The sequence below is a fragment of the Argentina silus genome, assembly GCF_951799395.1.
Source record: "Argentina silus genome assembly, chromosome: 4".
NCBI lineage: Eukaryota > Metazoa > Chordata > Actinopteri > Argentiniformes > Argentinidae > Argentina > Argentina silus.
In genome coordinates this window covers 26,180,232-26,204,476 of record NC_139658.1, presented here as the reverse complement: position 1 = coordinate 26,204,476, position 24,245 = coordinate 26,180,232, and the positions used below count along the sequence as shown (strand labels likewise).

General features: G+C 51.7%; 3 protein-coding genes across 4 annotated transcripts in view; 1 reads left to right on the top strand and 2 right to left on the bottom strand.

Annotated features, from left to right (window-relative positions):
* The window catches only part of LOC310803784 (protein kinase C and casein kinase substrate in neurons protein 1-like), a 31,206-nt gene extending 19,916 nt beyond the window's left edge, over window positions 1-11,290 (bottom strand). The window contains exons 1-2 of the mRNA XM_083668669.1: window positions 11,161-11,290; window positions 6,499-6,581 (exon numbers count right to left, since the gene is read on the bottom strand). The gene's annotated coding sequence lies outside the window, so the exon portion shown is untranslated. The remainder of the gene's footprint in view (window positions 1-6,498; window positions 6,582-11,160) is intronic.
* A 526-nt stretch (window positions 11,291-11,816) lies between these two features.
* Window positions 11,817-14,678, top strand: LOC310803795 (small ribosomal subunit protein eS10-like). The gene is made up of 6 exons (XM_083668690.1): window positions 11,817-11,878; window positions 12,339-12,488; window positions 12,827-13,001; window positions 13,433-13,510; window positions 13,904-13,959; window positions 14,594-14,678. The coding sequence occupies exons 2-6, from the start codon at window positions 12,339-12,341 to the stop codon at window positions 14,636-14,638; spliced, it is 504 nt and encodes a 167-aa protein (XP_083524816.1). The 5' UTR covers window positions 11,817-11,878; the 3' UTR covers window positions 14,639-14,678.
* Window positions 14,679-18,555: 3,877 nt separating this feature from the next.
* Window positions 18,556-24,245, bottom strand: LOC310803794 (diphosphoinositol polyphosphate phosphohydrolase 1-like). Of its 2 annotated transcripts, none has more exons than XM_083668688.1 (5): window positions 23,985-24,245; window positions 22,461-22,571; window positions 20,401-20,445; window positions 20,166-20,250; window positions 18,556-19,891 (listed from the first exon to the last, which is right to left on the bottom strand). In XM_083668688.1, exons 1-5 carry the CDS (start codon window positions 24,081-24,083, stop codon window positions 19,671-19,673), a joined length of 561 nt encoding a protein of 186 aa, XP_083524814.1. In that variant the 5' UTR covers window positions 24,084-24,245; the 3' UTR covers window positions 18,556-19,670. The 2 variants fall into 2 exon arrangements, with proteins under 2 accessions (XP_083524814.1, XP_083524815.1); XM_083668689.1 differs by having other exon boundaries at window positions 18,556-19,867.

Sequence of the window (24,245 nt, the reverse complement as noted above, 5' to 3'; positions counted from 1 at the left end):
ATACAACACCATGACTATACACACTACCATACAACACCATGACTATACACACTACCATACAACACCATGACTATACACACTACCATACAACACCATGACTATACACACTATAGACCATACAACACCATGACTATACACACTAGCATACAACACCATGACTATACACACTACCATACAACACCATGACTATACACACTACCATACAACACCATGACTATACACACTACCATACAACACCATGACTATACACACTACCATACAACAGCAGTCTCCTCTAGCTAGCCAGGTGGGTTAGAGTGTGTGTGTGTGTGTGTGTGTGTGTGTGTGTGTGTGTGTGTGTGTGTGTGTGAGTGTGTGGGTTAGAGTGTGTGTGTGTGTGTGTGTTAGAGTGTGTGGGTTAGAGTGTGTGTATGTGTGTGTGTTAGAGTGTGTGTATGTGTGTGGGTTAGAGTGTGTGTGTTAGAGTGTGTGTATGTGTGTGTGTTGAAGCCTCTCTCTGCCACTCACCTCTCTGCAGGCGTTAGAGAGGAGGTGAGGGGAGGAGGGGAGGAGGTGAGGAGGACACAGATATCTAATCCCAGGAGATTAGGTGACAGAATCCCTCCTGCTGTCCAAGGCCGTCCCCTGCATACATGAACCTCGTAAACCCAGAGATCAACGTCCAGCTGCCTCCTCTACAGCCTTATCTCATCCCTCATATCTCTGAGTCTCTCAATCCACACCTTGATGTCAAGATCCAAGCTCAGCCACTCTTCTTCATAAACACAGCAGATATTAACCTGCACCGCACCCTGGGACAACAACACAGCAGATATTAACCTGCACCGCACCCTGGGACAACAACACAGCAGATATTAACCTGCACCGCACCCTGGGACAACAACACAGCAGATATTAACCTGCACCGCACCCTGGGACAACAACACAGCAGATATTAACCTGCACCGCACCCTGGGACAACAACACAGCAGATATTAACCTGCACCGCACCCTGGGACAACAACACAGCAGATATTAACCTGCACCGCACCCTGGGACAACAACACAGCAACGTGAATGGCTCCTGGACCAACAATGACAGGATACCCGTCCCTGTGAAACTATGTTAACACTCAGCCCAGTCCTGAGGCCGGCCTCCGCTGCTGTGGCCTCCACACACAGCATCAATGTCTGGCTGCAGCATGAGGCTCTGTGGAGGTGGAGGTCCAGGACTCAGGAAGCAGATCTGTATCTACCACACTTACAGTGCTAGTTAGACAACACCCCAAAACACAAGACTGACACCCGGAGACATTGGGGGGGGGGGGGGGGGGGGATAGGAGAGCAGAGAGGGAGGGAGAGAGAGAGAGAGAGAGAGAGAGAGACAGAGAGAGAGACAGAGAGAGAGAGAGAGACAGAGAGAGAGAGAGAGACAGAGAGAGACAGAGAGAGAGAGAGACAGAGAGAGAGACAGAGAGAGAGACAGAGAGAGAGACAGAGAGAGACAGAGATAGACAGAGAGAGACAGAGAGAGAGACAGAGATAGACAGAGAGAAAAGGGTAAAGAGGAAAGGGAAACTGTCATAAAAACGTCTCCTGCCTTGACATCATATTTGCATGAATTACCACGTCTATTTTCTGAGCAAACACAGTCGGTAACCTAGGAAACGTCAGCTACCAGGACACCGTCAGCCAGACAGGAACAGAGACAGCAGCTCCTCAAATCACCTACAGGGACTAGAGTCCTCTTATAGTAGACTGACTAGCATGGCTAGCTGACTAGCATGGCTAGCTGACTAGCATGGTGACGCTAAGACGTTTGAAGGAAACGCGCCCTCCTAGCCTTCATGTTAGGGTTAGGGTTCTAACCCTAACCCTAACCCTAACCCTAACCCTCCTAGCCGACATGTTTCTTTATAACAGGCTACTTTTCTACATCTCAACATGTAGGCTAGGCTACACACTAAACTGTACCTTTCAATAGCAGCAGCAGCAGCAGCAGGACTGAACCTGTGTGTGTGTGTGGGGGTTTAAGTCCGTCAGAGGTTCCTGTCAGCTCCTGGTGAGACGGACCACTACCTGCACTGATGACACAGCCTAGTGTCCAGGCCAGCCCTTCCAACACACACACACACACACACACACACACACACACACACACACACACACACACACACACACACACACACACACACACACACACACACACACACACACACACACACACACAGGGAGACTGAACTTTGAGATATGCCCCAGCCTCAATAGGGCCAGCAATGATTAGCCAGCTGCAGGACAGGACACTCCCTGTCAGACACATACTAGGGAAGTCCACCGTCAGGGAGAGGGAGGGAGGGAAGGAGAGGTAGAGGAGAGGAGAGGGAGGGAGGGAGGGAGAGGTAGAGGAGAGGAGAGGGAGGGAGGGAGGGAGAGGTAGAGGAGAGGGGAGGGAGGGAGGGAGGGAGAGGGAGAGGTAGAGGAGAGGGAGGGAGGGAGGGAGAGGTAGAGGAGAGGGGAGGGAGGGAGGGAGGGAGAGGTAGAGGAGAGGAGAGGGAGGGAGGGAGGGAGAGGTAGAGGAGAGGGGAGGGAGGGAGGGAGGGAGGGAGGGAGAGGTAGAGGAGAGGGGAGGGAGGGAGGGAGGGAGGGAGAGGAGAGGGGAGGGAGGGAGGGAAGGAGAGGTAGAGGTAGAGGAGAGGGGAGGGAGGGAAGGAGGGAGGGAGGGAGAGGTAGAGGTAGAGGAGAGGGGAGGGAGGGAAGGAGGGAGGAAGGGAGAGGTAGAGGAGAGGGGAGGGAGGGAGGGAGAGGTAGAGGAGAGGGGAGGGAGGGAGGGAGGGAGAGGTAGAGGAAGTAGAGAGGGAAGGAGGGAGGGAGGGAGGGAGAGGTAGAGGAGAGGGGAAGGAGGGAGGGAAGGAGAGGTAGAGGTAGAGGAGAGGGGAGGGAGGGAGGGAGAGGTAGAGGTAGAGGAGAGGGGAGGTAGAGAGGGAAGGAGGGAGGGAGGGAGGGAGAGGTAGAGGAGAGGGGAAGGAGGGAGGGAAGGAGAGGGGAGGTAGAGAGGGAGGTGGTGAGGTAGGGGGGGCCCCTAGTGGTGGGGTAGGGGACGGCAGGGCCCCTAATGGTGGGGTAGGGGAGGGGAGGGGAGGGGAGGGGAGGGGAGGGTCAGTCTTATCAGCCAGCTGCAGTGTGTGTTACTGTTGATGAACCCTTTCAGTCCTCTGCTATTGGAGGGTTAATCTCCTAACCCTAACCCTAACCCTCTGCTATTGGAGGAGAGGATCTGCAGCATCTTAATCACCTGACAGGAAACCAACACCGTCACCAACCACAGTCACCACATAACACTTTACTACACAATAACACACACACACACACACACACACACACACACACACACACACACACACACACACACACACACACACACACACACACACACACACTAAGCTTCAGCCATGGACAAAACTTTTAGGAGCACATTTAGGGTTTGATGATGGAGTGTTAAACAGAGGAGGTGTTGATGGTGTTTTGTTTATCATGTGACAGCGACCCAGATCAACATTGACAGGTCTATTTGAGGAGAGAGACACTGTGGGGGGGGGGTGGGCTGACTGACAGAGGGGGGGGGGCTGACTGACAGACAGAGACTGCAGTCTGAGGGGGTAGGGTGGGGGGGGGGGGCGGGGGGGAGGAGGAGGGAGGAGAGACTGACTGACTGAGGAATCTCTCCCTCCCATCAAACGATGTCTCGGAGCAGCAGAGCTCCCAGCAGACGGCCTTCCATTCATCCCAGTCTCATTCCAGACCAGAGGGGAAGTGACTCAGACGGATCACTCCTACGCATTAAACACAGAGGCTCTTTCTCCTGCTGCGCTGCAGCGAGTTCACCCTGCAGAGACACGGCGGGGCCCAGGGAAGCTGCAGTGAGTTCACCCTGCAGAGACACGGCGGGGCCCAGGGAAGCTGCAGAGAGTTCACCCTGCAGAGACACGGCGGGGCCCAGGGAAGCTGCAGAGAGTTCACCCTGCAGAGACACGGCGGGGCCCAGGGAAGCTGCAGCGAGTTCACCCTGCAGAGACACGGCGGGGCCCAGGGAAGCTGCAGCGAGTTCACCCTGCAGAGACACGGCGGGGCCCAGGGAAGCTGCAGCGAGTTCACCCTGCAGAGACACGGCGGGGCCCAGGGAAGCTGCAGCGGGTTCACCCTGCAGAGACACGGCGGGGCCCAGGGAAGCTGCAGTGAGTTCACCCTGCAGAGACACGGCGGGGCCCAGGGAAGCTGCAGCGAGTTCACCCTGCAGAGACACAGCTGAAGGTCTCCCCTGCCTCTCCATCCTAATTTGTTGTCAATCAATAACCTCTCCACAGCCCAGTTCATCGTCAGGCCGGACGGAACAGTTATCCTAGCCTGCGGCTAAGGCAATAGAGAGCCACAGAGTACTCACAGCTACACACACACACACACACACACACACACACACACACACACACACACACACACACACACACACACACACACACACACACACACACACACACTCACACACAGCAACACACTCACAGCAACACACACTCACAGCCCACAGCAGAGGAAAGCTGGAGGATTCAGAGGTGTCTCTGTCTAATGCCCTGTGGGCTCAATATGAGTCATCCAACACACACACACACACACACACACACACTCACAGCAACACACACACACAGCAACACTCACTCACTCACACACACACACACACACACACACACACACACACACACACACACACACACACACACACACACACACACACACACACACACACACACACACAGAAACACTCACTCACTCACACACACACACACACACACACACACACACACACACGCTCAGCTATGTAACTCTCCTCAGCAGAGTCTGTCATGGTAGTGAATGGACCCTCAGGCTGAGTATGTGAACACAACACAGCGCTGGGAACACTATCAGGACTGTGACAGCTCACCTGGACCTGATTGGACCTGGACCTGGACCTGGACCTGGACCTGGACCTGGACCTGACTGGACCTGGACCTGGACCTGGACCTGACTGGACCTGACTAGACCTGGACCTGGACCTGGACCTGACTAGACCTGGACCTGGACCTGGACCTGGACCTGGACCTGACTAGACCTGGACCTGGACCTGGACCTGGACCTGGACCTGACTAGACCTGGACCTGGACCTGGACCTGGACCTGACTGGACCTGGACCTGACTGGACCTGGACCTGACTGGACCTGGACCTGGACCTGACTAGACCTGGACCTGGACCTGGACCTGGACCTGACTGGACCTGGACCTGGACCTGACTGGACCTGGACCTGACTGGACCTGACTGGACCTGACTGGACCTGGACCTGGACCTGGACCTGAACCTGAACCTGGACCTGGACCTGGACCTGGACCTGGACCTGGACCTGACTAGACCTGGACCTGGACCTGGACCTGGACCTGACTAGACCTGGACCTGGACCTGACTAGACCTGGACCTGACTGGACCTGGACCTGACTGGACCTGGACCTGGACCTGGACCTGACTAGACCTGGACCTGGACCTGGACCTGGACCTGGACCTGGACCTGGACCTGACTGGACCTGGACCTGACTGGACCTGGACCTGACTGGACCTGACTGGACCTGACTGGACCTGGACCTGGACCTGGACCTGGACCTGAACCTGGACCTGGACCTGGACCTGGACCTGGACCTGGACCTGGACCTGGACCTGGACCTGAACCTGGACCTGGACCTGGACCTGGACCTGGACCTGGACCTGGACCTGACTAGACCTGACTAGACCTGGACCTGGACCTGACTAGACCTGACTAGACCTGGACCTGGACCTGGACCTGGACCTGACTAGACCTGGACCTGGACCTGAACCTGACTAGACCTGGACCTGGACCTGGACCTGAACCTGACTAGACCTGGACCTGGACCTGACTGGACACCGCAGGACAAGTAACACTGAATAATACACTATTACAATATCCAAACAAACACTATCTCTCTCTCTCTCTCTCTCTCTCTCTCTCTCTCTCACACACACACACACACACATTCTGGCGCTGTTCCTCCACTGAGCTGTTCTATGACAGCTGTTCCATCACTGAGCCTCCCAGCCTCAGCCTCCCAGCCTCAGCCTCAGCCTCCCAGCCTCAGCCTCCCAGCCTCTCAGCCTCCCAGCCTCTCAGCCTCAGCCTCAGCCTCCCAGCCTCAGCCTCAGCCTCCCAGCCTCAGCCTCCCAGCCTCTCAGCCTCCCAGCCTCTCAGCCTCAGCCTCCCAGCCTCAGCCTCCCAGCCTCTCAGCCTCAGCCTCCCAGCCTCAGCCTCCCAGCCTCAGCCTCCCTCACCCTAACCTTAAATTTAACCTTAACCCTAACCCTAACCCTAACCTTAAATCTAACCTTAACCCTAACCCTAACCCTAACCTTAAATCTAACCTTAACCCTAACCCTAACCTTAAATCTAACCTTAACCCTCAACTTAACCTCAGTACATTTTACTGTACCTTCTCAGCTTGGCCAATCAGAGGTCCAGAAACCCCCGGCTGGGTCTGTGTCCTTAGAATCCCCGACCCCACAAAGAGCTCACCTAGAGAGAGAGAGAGAGAGAGAGAGAGAGAGAGAGAGAGATACAGATATAGAGAGAGGGAGAGAGAGAGAGAGAGAGATACACAGTCAGTTCTCAGGACAACAACTTATTACACTTAGTTTTTGTATACATAGCAATTACATAGTAATAACATTAGTATTACATGGTTTTGTAGGGGCTACATGAAACAGCAGTGTGTGTCTAATCCGTAACCACGGAGACAAGGCCTGTAGGTCCCGCTGATGGATTGGCTTGTTTGGTGAGTTACCACAGCAACCAGCAGCCTAACGATGGGTAACCACGGCAGCATGACCATACACATCACCATCACACAACTGGAGCCTTCATCATCCAGCGCCCTGCGTAAGTAATGGGACAGTGCCCTGGGTAAGTAATGGGACAGCGCCCTGCGTAAGTAATGGGACAGTGCCCTGCGTAAGTAATGGGACAGCGCCCTGGGTAAGTAATGGGACAGTGCCCTGCGTAAGTAATGGGACAATGCCCTGCGTAAGTAATGGGACAGTGCCCAGTGTAAGCAATGGGACAGTGCCCTGCGTAAGTAATGGGACAATGCCCTGCGTAAGTAATGGGACAGTGCCCAGTGTAAGCAATGGGACAGTGCCCTGCGTAAGTAATGGGACAGTGAAACATTTCTTCTTCTTTGGGCTCGACACTCCAAACGGTGGATTAGAAACGACTCTGAGGTTAAAGTAGAGATTCTGATTCAACACATTTATGCATAGTCCCCCTTTTTCAGGGTACCCAAAAGTGATGGGACAATTGGCTTGACAGGTCAAATGAAGAATAAATGCTTCACTATCCCATGACTTACACAGGCCTCTGCTCACATCTCAGACCAGACATGAGGCATCCTAGGAGACACGTCACATGATACATCACATGACTAACACATCTGAATTATTAAAAAGCAGAAGGGATATTTTGTCTGCGCTACTAAAGTGTGATGTGTCATACACATGTCCAGTGTTCTCTAAAGGTCATGTCCAGTGTTCTCTGGAGCCTAAAGGTCATGTCCAGTGTTCTCTGGAGCCTAAAGGTCATGTCCAGTGTTCCAGACACAGTGTCTTCATCTCAGTGATTCAACAATCTCCTCTAATCTTGTTCCTAAACATCAACCTCAACCACAGAGGAGCCTGCTGTCCTCTCATCTCTAATCTAAACCTGGACCTCCAGTCTGATCTACCACAGAGGAGCCTGCTGTCCTCTCATCTCTAATCTAAACCTGGACCTCCAGTCTGATCTACCACAGAGGAGCCTGCTGTCCTCTCATCTCTAATCTAAACCTGGACCTCCAGTCTGATCTACCACAGAGGAGCCTGCTGTCCTCTCATCTCTAATCTAAACCTGGACCTCCAGTCTGATCTACCACAGAGGAGCCTGCTGTCCTCTCATCTCTAATCTAAACCTGGACCTCCAGTCTGATCTACCACAGAGGAGCCTGCTGTCCTCTCATCTCTAATCTAAACCTGGACCTCCAGTCTGATCTACCACAGAGGAGCCTGCTGTCCTCTCATCTCTAATCTAAACCTGGACCTCCAGTCTGATCTACCACAGAGGAGCCTGCTGTCCTCTCATCTCTAATCTAAACCTGGACCTCCAGTCTGATCTACCACAGAGGAGCCTGCTGTCCTCTCATCTCTAATCTAAACCTGGACCTCCAGTCTGATCTACCACAGAGGAGCCTGCTGTCCTCTCATCTCTAATCTAAACCTGGACCTCCAGTCTGATCTACCACAGAGGAGCCTGCTGTCCTCCCGAGAGTCTCTCTCTGTCTGCGTCTCTGATGGCCTTCAGAGGGGAGATAAGGGCTGTAGAGATAAACATGGATCAATGCAGATGACTGCCAGGGCCCTGCCTGCCCTCTCCTCCTCCTCCTCCTCCTCCCTGCCTGCCCTCTCCTCCTCCTCCTCCTCCTCCCTGCCTGCCCTCTCCTCCTCCTCCTCCTCCCTGCCTGCCCTCTCCTCCTCCTCCTCCCTGCCTGCCCTCTCCTCCTCCTCCCTGCCTGCCCTCTCCTCTTCCTCCCTGCCTGCCCTCTCCTCCTCCTCCTCCTCCCTGCCTGCCCTCTCCTCCTCCTCCTCCCTGCCTGCCCTCTCCTCCTCCTCCCTGCCTGCCCTCTCCTCTTCCTCCCTCCTGCCCTGTCCTCCTCCTCCCTGCCTGCCCTCTCCTCCTCCTCCTCCCTCCTGCCCTCTCCTCCTCCTCCTCCCTGCCTGCCCTCTCCTCCTCCCTCCTGCCCTCTCCTCCTCCTTCCTGCCCTCTCCTCCTCCTCCTCCCTCCTGCCCTCTCCTCCTCCTCCCTCCTGCCCTCTCCTCCTCCTCCCCCTCCGTCCTGCCCTCTCCTCCTCCTCCTCCTCCCCCTCCCTCCTGTCCTCTCCTCATCCCAGCCAGAGAGAGGTTCTGTATGTTGGCTGTACAACCAGGTGAGGCTGATCTGCTTTGCAAAGTTTGTTGCTTCACATATGAAGCAGGGCCACTCCCCCGTAACCCCCTTGCCTCCCCCATGACCCCCCTGTCTACCCTAGGCCACTCCCCTCTGACCCCCTGACGACTCAGAGACCTCCTGACCCTGATTATCACAACATGGTTCCCTTCTCTAACGATGAACAACATGATTCAGGCTCTCAGAGGAGGTCGGAACTCTGAGCAGATTAATTGCGTTGCCTTCTGTTACTGAGGGAGGGGGGGGGGGGGGGGGGGGGGGGTGGAGGGGGAGGGGGAGGGGGAGGGGGAGGGAGCAGCCCTGTGGAAGTACAAATGAAGAGTGGCGATGCAGACAATGGCGTCTCCGTGGGGAATCCACAGTGCCAGGTCCACCTTCACTTAGAACAAACCATCATCTTCTGACCAGGCTGATTCATTAGCTTAGGAACGGTCTCGTCTGCCTCTGAGTGGAGTGGGCTGGACCAGTCTATAAATCAGACAGGTGCTACCCATTTACCACATGACTTAATCCAATTAGACACTAACACAGGCGAGGACACACACACACACACGGACGTACACACACACACACACGTGCACGCACACACACACATACACAGGCATGCTCCCACATCCACACACATGCATCCACACACACACACACACACACACACACACACACACACACACACACACACACACACACACAACTGCACTCTACATGACCCTCAGCTCTGCTAATTGCATCCAATACAGGAGGAATATTATTTTCTATGAAAGATGAGACTACCTAATGAGATGAGACAACCTAATGACATCAGCTCAGCAGCGGGTCTGAGGATCAACTATCAGCTGAGTGTGTGAAGGTGTATCCCTACAACAACAACAACAGCATCACCGTAACACTGCAACAACACGTAGCCTAGATACAGCCGAGGGCAACATTATGACAGGAACAGACTCTGACAAACAGCAAACATGAAACATGTTGATTTCTGCATCTCCAACAGCAGATGGCTGTTCTGCAGCTCATCTACGGCCCAGAGGTAAACATCAGGCCCGCAGCTCTGTGAGGGAAGCAGTGTCTGCCACATGACTCATCACTGGGAATAAACGCTGCTTCCTCAGACCTCACACCTATTACCACTTTACACAACGTTCTCCTGCAGACACAACAGCATGTGAGAGCTTCAACAGGGCAGTAATGCAGAATTGGAGAAACTCAGAGGCCTGTTCTAGTACCCACTAACTTTGCATGATTGGTTTTACATATCATTTAATGTCAGCCTTTGTTGACTAGTACCCTATGTCAACACCAGTCATGGGTGACTTTAATGCATGTCGTTTCTTAAATCAAATGACGTGTGTTATATAGATACATTCATTAAAGTGGTCCATGTCTAGACTCCGAGCAGCCTGCTGTAAGGTGGTACCGTTAGGTGAGACAGAGTGAGTGATTCAGTGAGTGTTTCCTGTGTTGGTGATGGTGGTGGAGGTGGTGGTGGTGGTGGTGGTGGAGGTGGTGGTGGTGGTGGTGGAGGTGGTGGTGGAGGTGGTGGAGGTGGTGGTGGTGGAGGTGGTGGTGAGCTCAGAGATCAGGACCCTGGACAGGGCTCTGATGAGCGACTCTCTGCAGACAGAGGTCCGCTACACTAAACCACTGACGGACTGGGGTTGTTTTTGTAAATGGTTCAAGAGAGAGGAGAACTCTTCAGGTTATTAAACACTGAGCTGGTGGAACAGCCAGCCGTCTGTGGGCCAGAGCCTCCGTCTGCCGGAACACGCCTTTGTTGTAAAGCAGCAGCAGCAGCAGCAGCAGGCGCGCCACCGTGCCCGTCCTCCTCTCTCTCACCCGCTGGAATCGCTACTTTCTGACTCTCATCGTGAATCCTCCCTTCATCATTCATCGCTTTCTGCATTTCAAGCCTAAACCTGAGGATAGCCGTCTGTGGTTAAACCAATTACCAAAGTTATGTCGGACTTATCCTAACATACCTAACGGTTTAAACTGCTAGTATAGTGGTACGTTACAGCCCCGGGTTACAGCAGAGATGCGCGGCACTTGCCTTAGAACAAAAACAAACAAAGAGCTCAAATATAATAAAACCATATATTATATTAAACATACAAGCGTCACATACCAGAGAACGAAACAGGACGTGTCCAACTTCTATGTACATTCCCGAATGTTTTCTTTTTTGCAAAGACAGATCGGTGGACTCCCGTCTCGACCGCTGACAGCCAGGGCTTTCTTGGGGGCGCGCACACACGCACGCACGCACGCAGGGGGCGGCGAGGCGCCCGGTGGGGGATGGTCCAACGAGAGACAATTGAAAGAGAGCTCAAAAACAAGTTAAAACAAATACCTCCCTTCCCGAGCTCCGTAGAAAACAAAAATTAATCTGCACAAAATAATACTATCATCGATAATTTACGATTCTGTAGCCTACATCATCACAACGCATAGCAAAAATTAATTGTTGCTTTAATGTCGTCTGTTGCACTGCCCCTCCAGGTCGGCAGATGGCGGTGGCGCCACTCCTCCAGGCCGGTAGGTGGTGCTCCTCCTCCTGGCCGGTAGGCTCCTCCTCCTGGCCGGTAGGCTCCTCCTCCTGGCCGGTAGGCTCCTCCTCCTGGCCGTAAGGCCCCTCCTCCTGGCCGTAAGGCCCCTCCTCCTGGCCGTAAGGCCCCTCCTCCTGGCCGGTAGGCCCCTCCTCCTGGCCGGTAGGCTCCTCCTCCTGGCCGGTAGGCTCCTCCTCCTGGCCGGTAGGCGGCGCTGCAGGTTCGTCGTCTGGACATAAACGGTCCTGAACATCCTCCATCTTTCTTTCCGGCTCCGGTCTCTTAGCGAGTGTAAAGGTGAGAAATAACCGGCAGAAAAATCTGATTAAATCTCGAACATCTTCCATTACTGAACATAATGACGCTCATTTCTAGTTTGATGTTTATGTCTTTGTTGAAAACGTTCACATATTGTTTTTTGTGAACGGCGCAAATGAAGCGATATTGATGCTGAAACACCGCCGCTTCCCTCCGTTAGCTTCAGGACTCAGTAGCCGCTGAGAGCCGCGGTTCTGTCCGCGATGTGGCTCTGAAACATCAGTCAGCCCGGGGGGGCAGATACCAGCCTGGAGGACCGGCTCAGGCCCCGGCCCAGGCCCGCTGTAGCCCGTAGACAGCTGGACAGTAGCGGTGTGTTCACCAGCGTCCTGGTCCCCGACGGGACGGCCAGAGCAGCTCTCTAACCCCGACCGCTAAAGCTAGGCTAACCACGTCTTCATGCTGTAAACTCAGGAGCTGCTTTGCTGTGTTTCACCAGATGTTGATGCCCAAGAAGAACCGCATCGCCATCTATGAGCTCCTCTTCAAGGAGGGCGTCATGGTGGCCAAGAAGGACGTGCATCTGCCCAAGCACCCCGAGCTGGCCGACAAGAACGTCCCCAACCTGCATGTGATGAAGGCGATGCAGGTGAGAGGAGCGGGTCTCCTGAGGGGGTGGAGGTGTCTGTAGGCCAGGCCTGCCCTCTGCTGGTGATGCAGGGGTTGGGGGCTGTGGGGGTGAGGTGAGGGTACAGGTGTTGACCTGGACCCAGACAGGACTGAGTCTCTGCTAAGGGGAGAGACTGAAGTGAAGCTTCAGAAAGACTTTTGCTGTGTTTTTGTAATGAGTTAGAAAAGTTTGTGGTGGTGTAGTTACAGCAGCTGATCTGAGAGCAGTGCGTTAGACAGTGTCTTATATTCAGAGATGTTGAGTGTCTCTGTTGGGAGTTGTGGTGGAGTGTACAGATGGAGGTGTGTGTGTTTCAGTCGTTGAAGTCATGTGGGTACGTGAAGGAGCAGTTTGCCTGGCGTCACTTTTACTGGTACCTGACCAATGAGGGCATCCAGTACCTGAGGGACTTCCTGCACCTGCCCCCAGAGATTGTCCCCGCCACCCTCCGTCGCCAGACCCGCCCTGAGACCGCCAGGCCCAGGCCCAAGGGTAGGACCACACACACACACACACACACACACAGACCTAAGGGTAGGACCACACACACACAGGCCCAAGGGTAGGTCCACACACACACAGGCCCAAGGGTAGGACCACATACACACACACACACACACAGGCCCAAGAGTAAGTCCACACACACACATTGATTTGTCATCAGTCTTGATCACACTGTCATCTGATTGTCTGTCTGGGATCTCTAGCAGGGGAGGCTGGAGGAGGTAGAAATCAGAGGACGGGCTCATTGTAATGCACGGAATGAGGAATGTTCTCAAACACAGGTTTGATCCCGTTCCTGACTCCCAAGTGTTGCAATGAGCACGTCCTCCGATTGGTGCCTCTCCTGGTATATGTGTGTGTGTGTGTGTGTGTGTGGAGTGTTGTACAGAGAGCTGAGTGCTGCTGGTTGTTGTCTCCAGGTATGGAGGGAGAGAGGCCCGCGCGGCTGAACCGCGGGGAGGCGGACAGGGACACGTACAGGAGATCTGCTGCCCCACGTAAGTCCAGCTGACAGACGAGACATGATGCATCAACGATTCACATTTACACACTTTTATCCAAAGCGACTTACAATAAGTACATTTGTCTCAGCAAGTGAATCAACTATAAATCATCGTAAGTGAAAGCTTCCATGAGAACAGATTCCATTGGCAGTCACAGGGCTGGAGAGAGGAAGATGATTTATTATTATTATGATAAAAACATTTATGATAAAGGGTTAATTCAGGGTTAAAGTGGTGTCGCACTCGGATGACAACATGAAATGATGTTGTGGTGGTGGTGGTGGTGTGTGTGTGTGTGTGTGTGTGTGTGTGTGATGTTGTATGAGTGTAGAAGGCAGCTGAAGCCTCCAGCAGGAACAGGAAGTGTTTATTGTGTCTTTGTTTCAGCCGGTGCTGACAAGAAGGCGGAGGCTGGGGCTGGAGCTGCCACAGAGTTCCAGTTTGTAAGTACCGCCCCGTGACCTCTCAGGGGAGGCTGGGGGAGGTAGAAATCGGAGGACTGACTCAATGCATGGATTGAAGAATGATATCAAACATACGTGTTCGATATCTGTTCCTCTTTCCATGCATTCCACTCTATACATGAGTCAGATGTGTGGAATGAATTGAGACAGTAGTGACACTTTATTGTCCTTCCCACCATTGTGCTGACACACACACACACACACACTCACTCACTCTGCTGGCTCAGATATTCCCATTGTCCCCTCAGCTCAGCTCACCCTAACCCAGCTCAGCTCACCCTAACCCAGCTCAGCTCACCCTAACCCAGCTCAGCTCACCCTAACCCAGCTCAGCTCAGCTCACCCTAACCCAGCTCAGCTCAGCTCACCCTAACCCAGCTCAGCTCAGTGAGGATGGGTGGATATCTAAGGCAGTCAGTACAGCAGCGCAGCTTAGTGTGAAAGGGATGTAATGTAGAATAAAGGATGTATTGTATAATTGCGTTTTCCTGACAACCAAGCTGGGACACTTGCAGCGGCTAATTGTTTTCTCCCTCTCTCCCTCCCTCTCCCTCCCTCCCTCTCTCTCCCTCCCTCTCTCTCCCTCCCTCTCTCTCTCTCTCTCTCCCTCCAGAGAGGTGGCTTCGGACGTGGACGAGGACAGCAGCCTCCTCAGTAAATTTCTCTACATTTCTGTACAATAAAAAACAAAAACACAACTTTTGTATTTGTTCTTCTTTCTGCCAGCTTTGTCGATACCCCTGATGCGTATTAGATCTGCATACAGTTTTTGGGAATTGAATCATTGGGTGTGAAGATGTTCATCTTTATACTAAACACTTCAGAAAGTACACGGCCAGTGGTTCAGTCAGGACATGATGCCTGTACAGCAGCTGAACATCCAGGCACCATATTAGACATGTTAATGAGGAGGCAAACCAGGACAGAACGTGTTCAGACGTAGAAGCAGTTGGATACAATAATTCTGCTCCTTCTGTGATGGTCTCCAGAGAAACCAACCATCAGTGTTTGTGATGCCCTTCCTTTGTTTATGGATCATAGTCTGATACGTTAAGTGAACTGGAGGAACCAAAACCCCTCAGACTACGATCAGACATCCCTTATTCCTCTGATCTGAGACAAACATCAAGGACATCCCTTATTCCTCTCCCCGCTTCAGATATGGTCAGGATGAAGGTCCCCAGAGTGATCCACGTCCAGCACTCTGTTCTGGGAGCATTACCAGGAGAGGAGGATGACCAGGTGAGGAAGGCAGCAACAGGACTGCTGCCACATCAGCCTGGACGGACTGACGTGGGTTAGGGTTAGGTCCCTTCACTACGGCCCTAGAACCCTGGATGAGGGCTGTGGTCAGAGGGTTAGGGTTAGGCCCCTTTACCACGGTCCTAGAACCCTGGATGAGGGCTGTGGTCAGAGGGTTAGGGTTAGGCCCCTTTACCACGGTCCTAGAACCCTGGATGAGGGCTGTGGTCAGAGGGTTAGGGTTAGGCCCCTTTACCACGGTCCTAGAACCCTGGATGAGGGCTGTGGTCAGAGGGTTAGGGTTAGGCCCCTTTACCACGGTCCTAGAACCCTGGATGAGGGCTGTGGTCAGAGGGTTAGGGTTAGGCCCCTTTACCACGGTCCTAGAACCCTGGATGAGGGCTGTGGTAAGAGGGTTAGGGTTAGGCCCCTTTACCACGGTCCTAGAACCCTGGATGAGGGCTGTGGTCAGAGGGTTAGGGTTAGGCCCCTTTACCACGGTCCTAGAACCCTGGATGAGGGCTGTGGTAAGAGGGTTAGGGTTAGGCCCCTTTACCACGGTCCTAGAACCCTGGATGAGGGCTGTGGTCAGAGGGTTAGGGTTAGGCCCCTTTACCACGGTCCTAGAACCCTGGATGAGGGCTGTGGTCAGAGGGTTAGGGATGTGGTCAGAGGCAGACTGGTTTAATGTTTACCTTCAGCCCAATGTACCAATCTGTACTACTTATGCAGGACCTTCGTCCTTCCCTGAGGATTAAGAACTCTAGAGGTAACGTACAGAACAGCATGCTCTGCAGAAATGTTATGCTGGTGAATGCATAACTGTTTCCCCTCCACTCAAAGCATCAGACCCATAATCACCATCAAAGACAACGGACTCTGGATGTGAAATACTGGTGTTTATTTGTTGGCACATTTATATTACAATCTTCAGTCTGATCACACTGGTTTATTCCACCGTCCCAAATGACAGAGAGAGAGGGAGAGGAACGTTCCAGTGACACCTGGGAGGAAACAATGACATCAGACATGGGGAACTTCAAGGCTACGGTCTGGGGCTCGTCTGTGAACACATGTTTAATACATGTATAATTGCTTCTTTCTTTTTCAGGGAATTTAGGCGTTGTTCCTCAACTTTCACAACTTAGCAGTCATCCCCAACTACAGATGATCTGAGAGTAAAAGGTTAAAAATGCATTAGAGTGGGTGCTGTCCCAATACTATGCAACTATTACCACAGACATGACTTCCATCTAAACAGCCTTTAAAGTGGAGTTCACTGTGTGATGTAGTACAATATCTGACCACTAGATGGCTCCAATCATTGTTTCAGTGGTCATGTGACTATAGAAGGCGTACGACCGTAGGTGAAGGACCTCGGCCAGCGGCCATGTTGGAACCCTTTACAACACATCCTTTCTTTTCTTCACAAGGCTCTCACTGCTGTCTATCTATTGGTGTCATCCATCAAATCATCAAAAATCATCTCATGAAATAGAGGAAGGATGCGTTTCTGAAGGAGTCCAGCAGGGCAGAAATAGACCTCTCCTAAACATGAGGAAATGTTGAATACTTTCTAAATCCCCTTGCACCTCAACTTAACTTCCATTACCCGTTCTGACTGAGGAGGCAGAACTTTGTTAGATGAGAGGAAAGGGGGAAAGAAATTACAGATTTAATGACGACTGAAGCCTGAGGTTCTAACAGAGGGCCTGGGAGGTTGAGGTTCTAACAGAGGGCCTGGGAGGTTGAGGTTCTAACAGAGGGCCTTGGAGGTTGAGGTTCTAACAGGGCCTTGGAGGTTGAGGTTCTAACAGAGGGCCTGGGAGGTTGAGGTTCTAACAGAGGGCCTGGGAGGTTGAGGTTCTAACAGAGGGCCTGGGAGGTTGAGGTTCTAACAGGGCCTTGGAGGTTATGGTTCTAACAGAGGGCCTGGGAGGTTGAGGTTCTAACAGAGGGCCTGGGAGGTTGAGGTTCTAACAGAGGGCCTGGGAGGTTGAGGTTCTAACAGGGTCTTGGAGGTTAAGGTTCTAACAGGGTCTTGGGCTGTCAGGTGCTTCAGCTACAGTATGTACACCACCTTATCCTGTCAAAAACACAAGAGAAGTGATAGAAGAACAAACAGAAAAAAGGTTAAAGAACAAGTGGTCATCGTTGTTCATTCATGGGCTGTTACACCTGGACATCATCCGCACATTCATGTTGACAGTAGTCGCCACGGCCTCGCCCCCTCATCCCCGTCCTCATCCCCGTCCAGCCGTGCTCGAAAGGAATCCCTCGTCAGACACAGAGGCTTGGCCATTCCAGCTACAGTTTGATCAGGCCGTCCTATTGGAGCAGAAAACCTGTTTCCGCTCAAACAGAAGTAGCAGGAACTATAAACCAAGACTTTGACCCCACCGCACCCTAACTCAACACAGCAGTAGAACAGGCTCAAAGTCTCGGTGAGAGGGGGGATATTTGTAGGGTTTGAATTTAAACCAACTTTTATCTTTAAAGATAACGTCATTGTCAATTGGAATGCGGGCCTAAACCGTGTCATTCCGTCTGAGATTATAAAGTGGTTCAGGACCAGCTCAGTGGGAGACCAGAGGTCAGAGACGGAGCTGAGCTGACGCGACGCGACGCCATTTTGTATTTCAACCACTGAAGAGATGACGGACCCTACTTCATGAAGGCGTCTCACACTCAGGTTTGGATTAGGTTGTTTGTGGAACGTTTGAGACTTTTGAGACAGCTCTAACAATAGACTTCATATTAAATAGGCTCTTAACACCCACCCTCCCAACGCCAATATTACGTGTTCTTTAGCCTTAGATGTACTGTTTATCAAAGATAACTCAAAACCAACTTCAAAGCCAATGCCACCGTTGGGATCAAGTCCACTCCTATAGCCATGGGTGACGTGTAGCACTCACAAATGCGTCTGAGAAATGTTTGTCATGTGTACTCTCTTTGATCTATACAGAAATAAACAATTTACAATAAAACCGTCTTCCATGCTATCTATCTACAGCGCCTCCAGTTTCACAGTATTGAGCCAACTGCTCCATGCCACATCAAGGCAAGTATAGGAGGTCAGCTAAAGAGACTTTTGCCAGACGTTGAAGAGAAACAAAAACTAGTATCCAAAAGCATTTTTACAGGTTAAAAACGAGGTCTCAAACTGTACAAGGCTTGTTTGTTCTGCATCTTGCCAAAGACAGCATTTTAGATTCCTTTACTTTCAATGTCAAGCAGGAGTTTGAGTGTCTGGGGATGCAGAGTACACACTACAGAAGGAAGGGTACAGAAAAACTAAATCATGACCACACTGAGAAGGGCTCTAAAAAGTCATCTAAAATACCTGTCTAGTGCTTGTTTAAAGTGGAAAATAAATGTTATGAACACAATGTAAACAATTGCTATTAACTTAAATGAAACTGAGGATTAACACATCTGGAAACATTGAACTGGTCTGAATAAGAGGTGATGTGTGGGGTGGAGGAATGGCCATTCCCATTGTTGTGAAATCTATCTTTCCAGTCCTGGTGTTCAAGGTACAGAGGAAGACTCAGTCACTCAGCCACTCACGTCCTGAATCGCCAGAGGGAAGGAGCATTAGTGGGTAAAGTTACTCTGTAGAGAAATAACATTCTCTACAAGGATCTGTTTTTCTACATATTTAGTTGAACAGACATTCCTTCTATAATTTTTCTCTCCAAAAAGGGAAAGTTGCAGTGGTTGTTTGGCTAGCGTTCAGACCCAGGGAGACGCTGTACACTGGTGGATCAGATCCATGTGAAGAAGAGGGCCTTGTCTTTCAGATAAACCTGTGACATCTCAACATCAACAACCACATCCAGGAGCCAAATGAGGACAATTCAAAGACTACAAAAGACTATCTGTTGCACAACCAGTCACAGGTCAGCCGCTTGTGTATCACAGAACAGAACTGTGCTCATCATGCAAAACAAGTCACTTCCCACCACTCTGTCCAATCAGATACAGAGAGTGTTTCCTGTCCTTGAGAGGGGCACATTCATTCACAGAGAAGAACCGAAAGAAAAGACATTAAAAAGACCACGAAAGCACTAAGTATACACGTTTACATCACAACAGTAAAAAGTAGTTCTTGCATTCAATAAACACCACGCTAAGGGCTGGGAAGGACGTGAGGGGGACGAGGGAGTGAGGGACGTCATGCAATTGTCAATAAAAAGAAAGAACAAAAAAGGGGTCAAAAATGACATTTACATTTACAAAGTGTTTCAGAATCTTCACCCAACACTTGTCAAGTCTGCGCCACAACACTGGCAAGGCAAACCATGTTATTACTGAGACAAAAACAAGAAGAAGAAGAGAAGGAGAAAAAAGAAAAGAAAAAAAAACCCCAACGGAAGTAAGAGCGAGAGTGGTGGCGTAGCTCCGGGCGGTCCGGGCGCTCCGGGCGGGCGGCGTTGTGGTAGTTATCTGATCCCCGACACGGAGCTCTGGTTGATGCTGTAGGTGGGGGACAGGTCCCCGCCCAGCGAGGCCACCAGGGGCGTCCCGTTGCTGGTCAGGCAGGCCTCCTGGAGGGCCTGGAAGTAGGTGGCCTGCACAGGCTTGTGACACAGCAACACCTGTATGGCATCGTCTATTTTAAACCATTCCCTTTTCCTCCCTGTGGACAGACCAGAAGACACCACTGTAGTGCATGTTAGGACACGAGACAACAACAACATCAACAACAACACAGCGCTGCTCAAACCAATCTGCTTCACAAGCAGTGATAACGATGGTAATGTTCTAATGTTCCAGGGGACTGTAGATGGTAATGTTCTAATGTTCTATATTGACGGGCCATAAAGGCAGAGGCTCTACGTACGGTAGTCTCAACACAGGAACAACAAGGCTGTTTAGAGGTCAGGTGACCAGAGCTCAGGAGTGTTCCCATGATGCTCTACTCCTGTTTGACTCACCGATGTTGACGGAGTCCTCCCAGTCATCCAGCAGCTCCGTCACCATGAGGACGTACACGTAGGTCCGGTGTTTCCTTTCTCGGTTCTGTAAAACATCATTTCCATCTTTTTATTATTCAATCTACAGAAACACAAATCCTTCCTCCCTGCCTCATTATTAAATACTGCCCATTTAGAATTTGCTAAATTCGTTAAAGAGTGTGTCAAAATCTTAATAAAAACAAACCAAACTCACCTCAAATATTCCGACTAAGCGACCTAAAGTCCCCTTCACACCTGCCTGTTAAACAAACAAGTCAGGTCAGGTCAAGACATGTTAAACAGCAGTAAACAAGGTCAAGACTGTCTCCATCTGATCATAAAACCAGTGACAGCATCAGTAGGCCACCGTACAAACAAACTATTGTGCAGATCTGAAAGGATCGGTCAGGCACAGTTGTACCATAAATCTTAAAGGATTAGGCAGGAATTAGCATTATAGTAATGCAATATTTAATACATTTGCCATGTTTATTATTCCAATCATTCCGGATCTAAAAAAGTGTGATGGGGTCTAACATGGAATTTGGCAACGCGTCTTGTCTGTCAGAGACAGTGGGGTTGACGGCCAGGTTCAGATACATAACCCACCGCTGACATCCTCACAGCATCTTCTTCAGCTTCTGGTTTCAGTCCAGAAATAAACGTTGACTCTGTGGCCAGAGCCTCAATCCCACACCCTTCACCCCCGGCCTCAGGAGAGACAACCAACACACACTGATGACAAAAGAAGGGGCCGTGGGTAGCCTTGTTCTAAAAGACTGGTCTATCACCTCCTCTTAAGGATTCATGGCAATAATGATAGCAGGTTATCATTTAGAAGGTGACCTGTAGGGCTGGGTTCCTCCCTATGCAGCAGTAGCCTCACTGTTGGGAACCCGGCTGGCTGTGTTAAGTCGAGAGACTTAACACAGCAAGACCCTGTCCCAACCCCTAACCCCTGACCCCTGACCTGCTACTATCTGTGTCTGTCATCCCTAGCAGGACTCAGACCCAGCAAGCATAAGCAGCCATCACCTGTCATATGGCCATCAGAACGACTTAGCAGGGATTACCATGACCCATTACCACACACACCGTGCAGTAAGAGGCTTAGGAACTGCCGCTGGTGATGCCTCTACGGCCGGCCTCGCTACCTGGCGACACCTGAACAGACTTGTGGAGCTGAGATGAGGTCTCTCTACACGTCTCTCTACAGCCAGGGGAGGGGAGGCTGTCAGCATCCAGTGTGGTGGATCATAGGGGATAAGGGGGTGGGGTCTAATCTTTATGCAATGATGACCCACCAAAGGTCTGTCTGTCAGGAGTTGCTGAAACCCAAAGCCCTGCTGGCCCTCTGACCATGTCCTCTGATGCTTCTCTGCTCCCAAAGACCCTCCTGACGCCTCCTATCTGGCTAGACGCTATGGCAGTGATGTCATCAGAGAAAGGTCAAAAGCTAAAGTGACACAGCAGTCTTGACGGACAGCTGAGCAGAGGAGACTAGACATGTACATGTCTTAGTGACCTGCATCATTTATAGAGACGTTTCTCGTCTAAAACTGCTTCCTGGAACCCAAGGCTTGTCCTTGCTTGGACCGGCCTGCTCTGGATAAAAGCAACCGTCTTTGCCTTGTGAAAACACTGGATGTCAATGTTCAGTTACATAACACATTGTGTTCAGTATCTATAAACAAACAACAGAAATGATCAACAGTGAAAGGCAACTGTGTTCCTGTTGATTAGAATCCAGACAGGACGTCTGTCCTGCAGCCACGGCATCCAGAGGGCAGGGTTTAACCTCACTATTCATCCAGAGGGCAGGGTTTAACCTCACTATTCATCCAGAGGGCAGGGTTTAACCTCACTATTCATCCAGAGGGCAGGGTTTAACCTCACTATTGCACCCGTGGCCCTTTAACACTCCTGTGTAACATGATGCTGGGACACACAAGGTGCTTTCATGTTGCTATGCTTCCCCAGTAGATGTAAACAGGATGCCTGCTGTGCCCCGACGGGCTGGGTTTTATGTCTTATAAGTGGGCATGCTTTCACCAACGAGGAATACAGTTAGAAACCCCATGCTGAGTTTCCACAACCTATCAAACATGTCAAGTTGTGATGCTTGTGGTCACCATAGGCAAAGATAGGGGTCATCGTCTCAGGGGGGCACTAACAGAATGACCGTGATTGACGTGAGGTCTCAGTCATGACACTTACAGCTGTAAACATCAACATCACCGGACAATCAGGAAGACGTCGTCAGGAAGAACCTACCTCTTCACACACTTCTCGTGTGGCTGCAACATTAGGCTCCTCTTCAGGCTCCATTCCCCCGCCAGGAACAATCCACTTGTCAGGGTGACGACTACTACTCACCAACAACACCTGCAAGGAGATGACAGCGTTGATCCACTTTAACTGACTGACTGATTGATTGACTGACTTCAATTAGGCCTAACAGAAGTCAGTCCTTTGACGGTTGGTATTGACTGTAGACTGCAAAGTCACCATTTCAGTTCATGAAAGCATCATTGCCTCACACAGGTTACAAGTGATTCATTATCCTCAATAATCTAACATATATCTATGAAAACCAGTAGGACCAAATGATTACATGGTGACCAACAGTGGCTGTAGCCAGTCTGCTGACGGTGGTAGGAGAGGGGCTGGTGTTAGGAGAGGGGCTGGTGTTAGGAGAGGGGCTGGTGGTAGGAGAGGGGCTGGTGTTAGGAGAGGGGCTGGTGGTAGGAGAGGGGCCGGTGGTAGGAGAGGGGCCGGTGTTAGGAGAGGGGCCGGTGTTAGGAGAGGGGCTGGTGTTAGGAGAGGGGCTGGTGGTAGGAGAGGGGCTGGTGTTAGGAGAGGGGCTGGTGGTAGGAGAGGGGCTGGTGGTAGGAGAGGGGCTGGTGTTAGGAGAGGGGCTGGTGTTAGGAGAGGGGCTGGTGGTAGGAGAGGGGCTGGTGTTAGGAGAGGGGCTGGTGGTAGGAGAGGGGCTGGTGGTAGGAGAGGGGCTGGTGGTAGGAGAGGGGCTGGTGTTAGGAGAGGGGCTGGTGGTAGGAGAGGGGCTGGTGGGGGGCTGGTGGTAAGAGAGGGGCTGGTGGGGGGCTGGTGGTAAGAGAGGGGCTGGTGGTAGGAGAGGGGCTGGTGTTAGGAGAGGGGCTGGTGGTAGGAGAGGGGCTGGTGTTAGGAGAGGGGCTGGTGGTAGGAGAGGGGCTGGTGGTAGGAGAGGGCCTGGTGGTAGGAGAGGGCCTGGTGGTAGGAGAGGGCCTGGTGGTAGGAGAGGGGCTGGTGTTAGCAGCCACACGCCCGTCTGCCTCCAGATCATCAGATCATCAGATCATCCATGTCCTCCTGTCTGATTAACGCATTAATAGTCTCATCACAAGCACCGTGGGGACACCAACCTCTCCACAGCACCTACCCGTTCATCTCTGACATGGAAATGCTCATTCTCAACCAGAATCACTCTCCAGCCAAGTGAAGTGATGGCGAAACAGCCAACGATTCCCTTCAGTAACCAACAAAACCACTGGCCTGTCGCTAGCTAGCTAGGCTAATAGCACGGTAGCTAAGCTAACCCAGCTCAACTGTTAATAATCAATCCAACACGATGTGACTAGCTAACGTTATTTTAGTTCAATTAGTGTGAATAAAAGCTTTGATAGCAGCCCCACGTTCCGTTCCTGAGGCTGTCAGTGGAGTTGAGGAGGTACGTTAGCTAGCTAGCAGGTTAGCCGCTAGGAATGCTATCGGTGCTTTCCTGAGGCGCGGCCTGCTCCCCCCCGCCATCCCCGGCCTCACCTCCTCCTCACTCTCGCTCCTGAAGCACAGGCAGGCGGCCCGCTTCTTGTAACCATCCCCGTCGTATGTCCGGGTTTGGTTCGACTTGAGCTTCATCATTTCGGGGCACCAAGGTCCAAAAGTACAAGTCAACCTGGAGGAAAGCCGCTGGTTTGGACAGAAAAAGGGAAACCCCGGAGTTTTTCTTAAAATGAATAACTTCTTCTTCGCTTCATTTTCCCAAACCTGGGCGCATCTTCAGCACGGCCGCCATTATGAACG

Coding starts and splice junctions, on each gene's coding strand:
- LOC310803795 (XM_083668690.1), top strand. CDS start 12,339: ATGTTGATGCCCAAGAAGAACCGCATCGCCATCTATGAGCTCCTCTTC. Junction 12,489..12,826: donor ATGTGATGAAGGCGATGCAG/GTGAGAGGAGCG, acceptor TGTGTGTTTCAG/TCGTTGAAGTCATGTGGGTA. Junction 13,960..14,593: donor CTGCCACAGAGTTCCAGTTT/GTAAGTACCGCC, acceptor CTCTCCCTCCAG/AGAGGTGGCTTCGGACGTGG.
- LOC310803794 (XM_083668688.1), bottom strand. CDS start 24,083: ATGATGAAGCTCAAGTCGAACCAAACCCGGACATACGACGGGGATGGT. Junction 20,446..22,460: donor CACGAGAAGTGTGTGAAGAG/GTAGGTTCTTCC, acceptor TTTGTTTAACAG/GCAGGTGTGAAGGGGACTTT. Junction 19,892..20,165: donor GGAGGACTCCGTCAACATCG/GTGAGTCAAACA, acceptor CATGCACTACAG/TGGTGTCTTCTGGTCTGTCC.